Below are 8,281 nucleotides of genomic sequence, written 5' to 3'. Positions count from 1 at the left end.
AAGTTGCAGCGCAGGCCCGAGCCATAAGAAGCAGGAAGGAAGGAAGGAAAGGAGGAAGGAAGGAAGCCACTGGTGGAGGTGTGCGTGACCTCAGCATGGATGCACATTTAACCCCGAGTTATTATTGTTTCAAGCACATTTTTTAATAACCTCACTTTAAACTTGGCTACATTAACGATGTTTTTTTTTTCTCCCCCTTGCGCGCTAACTACTTAGTGGGGTGATATTAGGAACAATGAAGTGACAGGTCTTCCATCTTTGATGTCTTGTTTAAACCTGGTCTCCCCGCTGACGCTTTGATAACGCGCTAGCTGGGACAATTTCATTCTAATTAGGGCTTCAATTGCTAATTCCATATTGCCTGCTATAATTATCACTGAGAGATATTTGCGACTGCTGCGTGCGCTCGTGTTTTTTTCTCTCCATCTTCTTCTTCTCTGCTCGGTTTAAGAGGTGAACGCTAAAGTTTATCATCAGTGAGAACTTTTAAGCGATCGCAAGCACTGTGCTTAAATCAGTGTCCGTGTTAGAAAATCAGTTCGTCGGTGATGTGCAAAGATTAAAAGGCGTTTCTTTTGCGTCAGAAACGCGCTTAAAGTGTGTCTGTCTGTGTGACCTTTCATATCCTAATACAACTGAGTGGAAGTGACTTGTTAAAAGGCGCCTCTTCTTCAGCGCAGGCGTCCTCACTCTTTCTGTGTTTGCCTCTTTCGGCTCATCTCCCATCACCACTTCCAAACTTAACATACAAATCAAGTGCCCACAACAACCTTATGGGTAACAATTGGATTTTTTTTCCACCCCCCACCACCACCACCTCCCTGCTTCACCGCCTCCTCCTCCTTTTGACGCATGCGCGTTGCCGAGCGTACTGGTCAGTCTGAGAAGCAGCTGTTCAGCGCTGGTGAAATTCCAACATGGCAGTGGCTGTGGTCAGTGTCTACTGCGTTAACTTGGGATGGTTTCAGCTCACACGCATCCCGGCTTAACCTCGGCACCTCGCTCATCAGCAGGACCCCTCCCAGGGATCGATGCGACCATAACACTCCCCCCCCACACGCTCTCTCACACACACACACACACACACGCACACACGTGAGAGGTCGACCTGTCACTGGAGAGCAGAGAGAGAGAGAGAGAAAAAAAGGTAAGGAACGGGGATCCGCTGCATCTGCAATTAGAGCGAGCGGTCAGAGCAGACAGCGCGTCTGTGTGGAGGAGACGAGCTCGGAGCAGCCCGCCGCTCATCTCGGAATAGTGCATGTGCAGTTTGTGATCTGACAAGTTTCCCGATTTGCGAGCGATGCCCTCTGCGTAACGGGTTATTTATTCATCTGTCGGTGAAGCGCACCTGCGCCACGCCGCGCGTGGATCGCACAGGCACGGACACGTAGGCTGCACCGTTGGCTTCCTGTTTGTGTGTGTCGACTGTGCGGCACTCCGAACAGAAAAAAGCCACAACTTGGGTGCACACACACACTCACACACACACGCGGAGGCTTTTTTCCTCTCCCCATTAGCTTCCATGAGGCGGGTACGGTTACAACAAGTTGCGCGTGCAGTCAGCGGATCCGGTGATATCGTGGCACGTGTAGCTATTAATGAATCTCACAAACTGGACATTTGTGGTCGTAACGAGCGGATTTAACTCGGATGACAGATCCGCACCAGTTGATTTTTCTCCGATATCGCCCTCCTCTTCCTCTTCCTCCTCCTCCTCCACTGCTGCCTGTCATCTCGGGCTCCACTTTCTAATGAGATGCATGTAGGTTAGATGGCTCTCCTATTGAGTTGCTTGCTCCAAAGACTCGCAGGGCCCACCTCTCACACGGCTTGAAATCCGAGCAGTGTTGCACCCAGAAAGTGTCTCCTATTGTAAAGCTTTTTTTTTCTTTGAGAGGGAATCCTTCCTTCCGCCTTTTCTTCCACAAATTAATTCCAATGCTTTCTCCTCCTCTTCCTCTCTCTCTTCTTCTCTCTGTTCCAGCACGACATGATCAGCAGCAGCAGCGTCTATGGTAGGTTGATGTTTTTTTCTCCATCAACTTATGTACTTGTTCACTTAAATGTATATGTATGTATGTGTGTGTGTGTGTGTATTTATGTATGTAAAACTATTAAAATAACATTGGGCAGCTGGGGTTGGGGGTAGGGGGGAGCTGATGACCTCAGATTGTTTAGAGTGTTGGCTCAAAAAGTGAATTCTTCATGTTTGAGATGGATGTCCAAATTGTAGCTGTGTTGTTTGGATTAATTTTCTTTCTCTTAATTTTTTAAAAACTCATTTTTTTTCTGTAACGCAAACACAGCTTTGTGTAGCACACACACTACCTGGTAATTAATATTTGGTGACTAAGCCTGCAACATCTAAATTACACATGGCTTAATTTTGCAGCTCTAATTCGATTTTTTTCAAGATATTAAATAAATGACATATTTGTAATGGAATATTGTTCTTGAAAACCCTCAGAGCTGCAGATTAAATACAGCAGTTTGAGTAGGCTAATTATTTTTTTCCTTGACATTTCAAAATATCATTGAGACAGAATAATGTGCTCAGAAATTCACTGATCACTTAATGAAACAAATGGATGTGACTGGAGTCACTGTGCGCGAGACCTCTGTCACATTTTTACAAAGTGAAAAATACATATTTATGATTTTTTTTCCCCTTAGTTGCACCATATCTTTTTTCCTTTATTGTACTAAAGAAACATTCAGTGCTAGTTATTATTTTTCTAATCAGGTGAGGGATTTCTTGCGTGATAGAGGAACGCTGATGACACATTGAGAGCACACCTTGCTCCAAAATTAAATTCAGTTTTGAAATTTCAGCCACATAAACACACAAACAAAACAGCCCTGCATACGTGTTGCTGTTGTGCCGATGCACAATAAGAAGGTTCACGTTGAAGGCGAGAGTTTTAGGATGGATGACAGCCAAGTTCTGTAACTGCACAGTCTTGTTTTTTTTTCTAGTGGCTGTTAGTGAGAACTCAACCTTTCGTCTCTGATCTCTGAGCTCACACATGCAGTCGTTCGCTTCACCTCACCTCCTCTCTCCTGCTGCTGCGTGTGTCTCGCCTTTATTTCTCTTTATATGTGCGCGTGCTGATGTTCTCACACTTTGGTGAAAATGTAGAAGTTATCCTGTTACTGGTTTCATTGTTCCAAATTAGCATGCAGGTATGCACATGTAAGTAGCAGCGAACAGTTAAAACTGAACAGTTTCTGCAGCTTTTTTTCCCTAAATTAGTCCAAACTGATTTTATTTGGACGTGCGGGTCTGATTTGCAGATGTGATTTTTCTGTTCTTTTTATTGGGCGCTCGCGTACACTTGTGTTCTTGCTTTGTTGCTGTTTTTGAGACTCGTGTGAAATGCGGGCTCTGACGTTTGAGATGGGTAGCATGAGTTTTTCCAAAGGCAAGAGTGTGTGCACAAGAAGGAAACGCAGGAGCAGCCACACGCGCTGTTGATTTGTGTGTGTGTGTGTGTGTGTGTGTGTGTGGCCTACTGTAAATAATGTAGATACTGAGCGGTTTGTTTATTCCTTTGCTCCAGTCTTCACCGTAAGATCTGCGTCCACTGTGTGAGCTTGTTGCAGTGACAGTCGCAATAATCCCCCTCATTATACACATAAAGTATCGCCTCACATCTCCAACGGCCTCACAGTAAAGCTAATAGGGACAGAGTGTGGAGAAATAATAGGAATAGCAGAAAAAGTGCTTTACAAACAGGCGGCCCTTTACTCTGACTTTATCTATCTAAATGTGGACTTTTCCCTCAAATGAACAGAGAGAGTCGGTGTGCTGCGAGGTGGCTAAGCTACTCCCAGCGGGGCCGTATAAATAAATTATCCTGACACTTTCTATCAGTATGTAATGTTTACCATTAAAAGCTGTTTTACCATCCTGCAACCACCGGCGTGCGATCTAGTCTGCCCCACGGGACTCCTGCCAGATGTAAGGGGATGTGCATGTTGGGGGGGGGAATACCGGGTTTTTCAGACAGAGGGAGAAGGAAGGAAAGAAAGAGAGACATTTGTTAGTCTTTGCCATGTCCATATCAGTGGATTTCTCCTGTCTGAGCATCCTGACAAAAGGGGCCTCTTCAAATGAGATCCAGGCAGGGTTGTCATCTTTTAGCAAATATGTTAAGTGTTATCTTTTGTGCTCTTGGCTTGCCGAGCGGAGCTGGACCCCATGGGAGCCTGGCGCATGCAAATAGAACAAATCCCTCTCGGACCTGTCTGTCTATTTCGCTCTCTTCCATCTCTCCACCTCCCCTCCCTGCTCCCCTTCTTTTCTCCGCGTTTGCTCGACAGTGCGTCAGCCTATCTTGTCTCTTTGCTCTCTCATCTATTTCACTCTTTGTCCACTTATTTCCTCCCTCTCTCTTCCTCTCTCTCCCTCGTTCTTTTCTCTCTCTGTCCCAGAAGACAGTGCTGGGGCTGTGTGTCAGCTAACTGTAGCGAGGCTGTGTAGTCTTTGTGTGTTTCCCTGCGTGCTAGCTGACAGCCCCCTCCTCGCTGATCCAAGTTCCTCTTCTCAGAGACGGCAGGTAGCTGTCGGTAGGGCCGCTGCCCGTGTTTCTCCGTAGATGAGTGGACGCCAATTCCTTAAAATCCTTGACACTGTGATCCACTCTATCCTCCTCTTCCGCTTTCTATGTTTCCCCCTCCTCCCCTCTTTTCCCTGCTACACTGGCTGCATCTTTTTTTTTTTCATAGTTTCACATGGGGGTTTTGTTTTTTGTGACTGACAGTTGCCGCTTGATAAATTTTATTTTTTTTCCTCTTTTCCCCGTGTTGCAACTCAACCTTTTTTACACACTCTTCTGATTCCTATTCACTTTTCCTGGCATCTCTCCTTCTCAGTGCTGACTAGTTATTATCCAGTCAAAATCTGATGGGTGTTCTTAAGTGAAGGGATAGCCACATAAGACTGACTCAGGGGAGGAGTAATACCTACAGCTTACTACCAAAGATCCTGCTGTAACCTGTGATGCTCAGTGCTAAGATTGTGCTTTTACACTTGAAATGCCAGACGTGGTTCATCAGGTTTTGGTGCTATTATAAAACGGGAAAAAACATGTAAGAAAAAGTTAGACGTTAAAAGATGTGAGGTCATGAATTTAAGTTTGACACAAATGAGGAAAGAATTGCAATAAATGCAGCAGAAACTGATCTATGACCAATGTAGCCAAATTTACAGATTTATCACCCCCCTCTCAACACACACGCACGCACACACACACACACACACACACACACACACACACACACACACACACACACATACACACACACCATCCTCTAAAAGACATCCTGTCAAATTCATTTCCATGTTAATTCCAGGATTAAAAAGCATTATCTCCATTTCTTTGAACTCTGAATCCCCACAAAATGTTTGAAGTTTCTCATTTTATGTAATGCATCATTTTTCATAGGTTTTAATCAAATCAAAGCGACAGTTATTTTATACTTTTTCCTCCCTCCTACCTTCTTTCGCTATCCCCCTATTTCTGAATTTTAAACAGACCTCCGTTCACCTCCCTTTACTCTTCACCAGCAATCTCCGCCACCCGTGGCCCGGATTCTCTGGCAGATATTAAAGCATTCTGCGTTTGGAAGTGTTAAATATGCTAAGGACTTATTAAAAAAAGGAAAAATATTCCACACCATTAGACCTTTAATAGACATGGCAGCTCACAGCTTATCCTTTACATTGTGCCTTGAAATGAGAAGGCACCATTTCTAATTAGGTTATTGCCATGGAAGTCTTGTTAAAGTGTGCGAAGGGGATGCCGCTCATTTGGTTTGACGACGGAGGACCCCGACGAGAGCCTTTTGTTTGTTTGTTTTTTAAAGAAAAAGAAAAAGCACTGGCCCAAAGAAAACAGCAGCTAAAGAGCAAGACAGGCGCTGACTGTAATGCCTTGCTGCTGCTCTCCCTTTGCGGCTCTGACTGGATGATCTGATTTTGCTAACAGCGAGGCTTGGCCAGATAGTGACCGTCTGCAACCCCCCCACAAACCCCCAATCCGCCACTCAGTTTGAATATCTTGATTAGTAGGACACCTTTGGCAAATGGAAAGTAAGTCAGCAGCACTTCTTATTTTTATTTTATTTTATTTTTATCTATTTATTTTTGTCTGAGGCGGTTGAGGTGTGCGTGCGTGTTAATGAACAATGGCTCATTTGGTGCGAGAGTGAATTTGTATGTGTGTATGGGTGTCTGTGTGAGCTTGGAAGGCTGCCAGGGGATGGACACAAAGGATGTTGAGTGGCTGGGCGTGTGGCACAGCATCACTTAGCTGCCTGTGGCCTCAGGGAGATGGACACAAACTGGGAGCGAGAGCAAAAACAACTTCTATTGCTAAAGAGCTCCAAATTTGACTGTGGCTATTGCAGGGTTGCTACATTTTTTTTTATCTATTTATTTTTTACTGGTTTGGTTTGTAAAATGTTAAAAAAAAAGAAGAAGAAAAAAGTCACATGTTGTCTAGCTTGAGGTGATACCTTTATAGTCTTTTTGTGGCTTTTTAAAGCAAAGCAAGAGACACAAAAGATTTATGTATCTCGTTTTTTCTGCTGTGAATAAGTAGCGTTTGTTAGCGGAGTTATGAGTTAAAACAGAAATTTCACTGTTGTCATGCTTTTGATGATAATTCTTAAAATTCCCATTTATTTGCATTTAAGTGCTGTACAATCAACACTAATGCCAGGCTCTAAATTTGCCTCAGCTTCAATTTCAAAATGAAACTGTTGACTGTCTTTTGTTTGACCAGCAATCAAAAACTTGTACATATGTGTTTTTTTTTCCCCGTGACATAAAAAAGCAAACGATCTGCAGCTCAGTCGCTGAGAAATTGCTTAACGTCTGCATGCATGCGTGTGTTTGTGTTCAGGCCTGCTAAGGAGGAATGTGTGTGATTATGTTGTTTCATGCTTGCACTGTGTGTGTGTGTGTGTGTGTGGCCAAGTTTCCCCACTGGAAGCGGGCGAGAGCATTAGGATGTTGCTTGTATGACTCTGCTGGCAGGATGGACACATGTGGTAGATGGCTAATGATAGCACGCAGCGTATAATGAGATCCTACTCTCCGTCTGTCTCCCCTACCTGGCATCATGCATTAACCATACAAGAGGAAGAGGAGGCACGCATGGTATTGACTTTTGAGTGGGCGTCTGCTTGTCCATTGTTGGTTTTGTTTAGCACTAAGAGATCAGCATGGCTGCAAGCGCTGCACATTTATAACAAGTTTTTTTGTTGTTGTTTTTTTGTCAATCGTGGCAGAAGCCCTCGGTATGCATGTGTGCGTGCGTGAGGCGAGAATCTCTCCTCATCTGCACCTCTTGAGCTCTGTTAAATGGTTGTAAATTGATTTTAGATGCACTCCAATGTATACACTTAACAAGCCAAATGGGTTCAGTTGGTGGGTTAGTTTATGTGGTCAGAAGATTATTCTATTAATGTATTCCTCACTCTGTAATCCACAGTATGCTGTGTGAGGGAGGGAGTCACTGGCAACGGTCCATCTTCTTGCCCAGTAACATATATTTATCCTCTTCACTACACAATCCTCTAGGCTGCTCAAATCCCCCAGGGGGTCCCAATGACATGCTTACTAATGTGTGCTTTGGAAACGGAGTGCTATTGTATCCCCTAAATCTCACAAAGCACTGTATGATTTGCCCATTGTCGATAAATCGCTTTGCTTGTGCCAAGTACTTGCATCTCACAGAGGCTTAATGCTTTGAGGGTTTCAGGGACAGCTTCAAGTTCCTCTTTTGTTGATTTCGGGGAAAAGTGCCAAGACTGCTGCGCTGAATATTGTTTTGCGTATGGAGGAGGGAGGGGAAGAAGGGCCTTTGCCAAGCAACTCCATTGAGCCCTGTGAATGGGCCATTCATATTTAGGAGAATCACCCAGATGCCATATTGTTGGCTCAACAATGCTAAATATTCTCCAACAAGGATGGGATTGTAACAGGATTTTCAATTGTGCAAGTGTTCAAAAAGGATGTTGAGAAGAACAGTATCCAGCCTTCAGTAACTCTGAAATGGGTGAATAAATAAGTAGAGACATTAGAAGTCATAGGACAATTCAAGCGTTTTCCAAACTAGTCGTGTGTATTGTTGCTTTTTTCTTGGAAAAATGAAACCCTCTACACAATATAAATGTTTTAAAATATTCAAAATTACAGGATCTGTTCAGCAACAACACCTGGAAGTACATTACTGCCTTTACAGGGTTACTGACCGAGGTTTAAAATTTC

The 8,281-nt window shown here is 44.0% G+C and overlaps 1 protein-coding gene across 2 annotated transcripts in view; it reads left to right on the top strand.

Moving 5' to 3' along the window:
* The first annotated feature begins 852 nt into the window (after positions 1-852).
* Positions 853-8,281, top strand: part of LOC102795032 (fidgetin-like) — a 31,501-nt gene continuing 24,072 nt past the window's right edge. Inside the window, exons 1-2 of one of the 2 annotated variants that reach the window (XM_087836500.1) lie at positions 853-1,144; positions 1,986-2,018. In XM_087836500.1, the coding sequence (XP_087692626.1) occupies positions 853-1,144; positions 1,986-2,018 (325 nt within the window). Of the gene's footprint in view, positions 1,148-1,985; positions 2,019-8,281 lie in introns of both variants that reach the window. The other variant, XM_087836499.1, reaches the window with a different exon arrangement.

The sequence above is a fragment of the Neolamprologus brichardi genome, chromosome 23, assembly GCF_056152115.1.
Source record: "Neolamprologus brichardi isolate AB-2024 chromosome 23, ASM5615211v1, whole genome shotgun sequence".
Classification (NCBI taxonomy): Eukaryota; Metazoa; Chordata; class Actinopteri; order Cichliformes; family Cichlidae; genus Neolamprologus; species Neolamprologus brichardi.
This window is presented reverse-complemented; position numbering and strand designations above follow the sequence as displayed.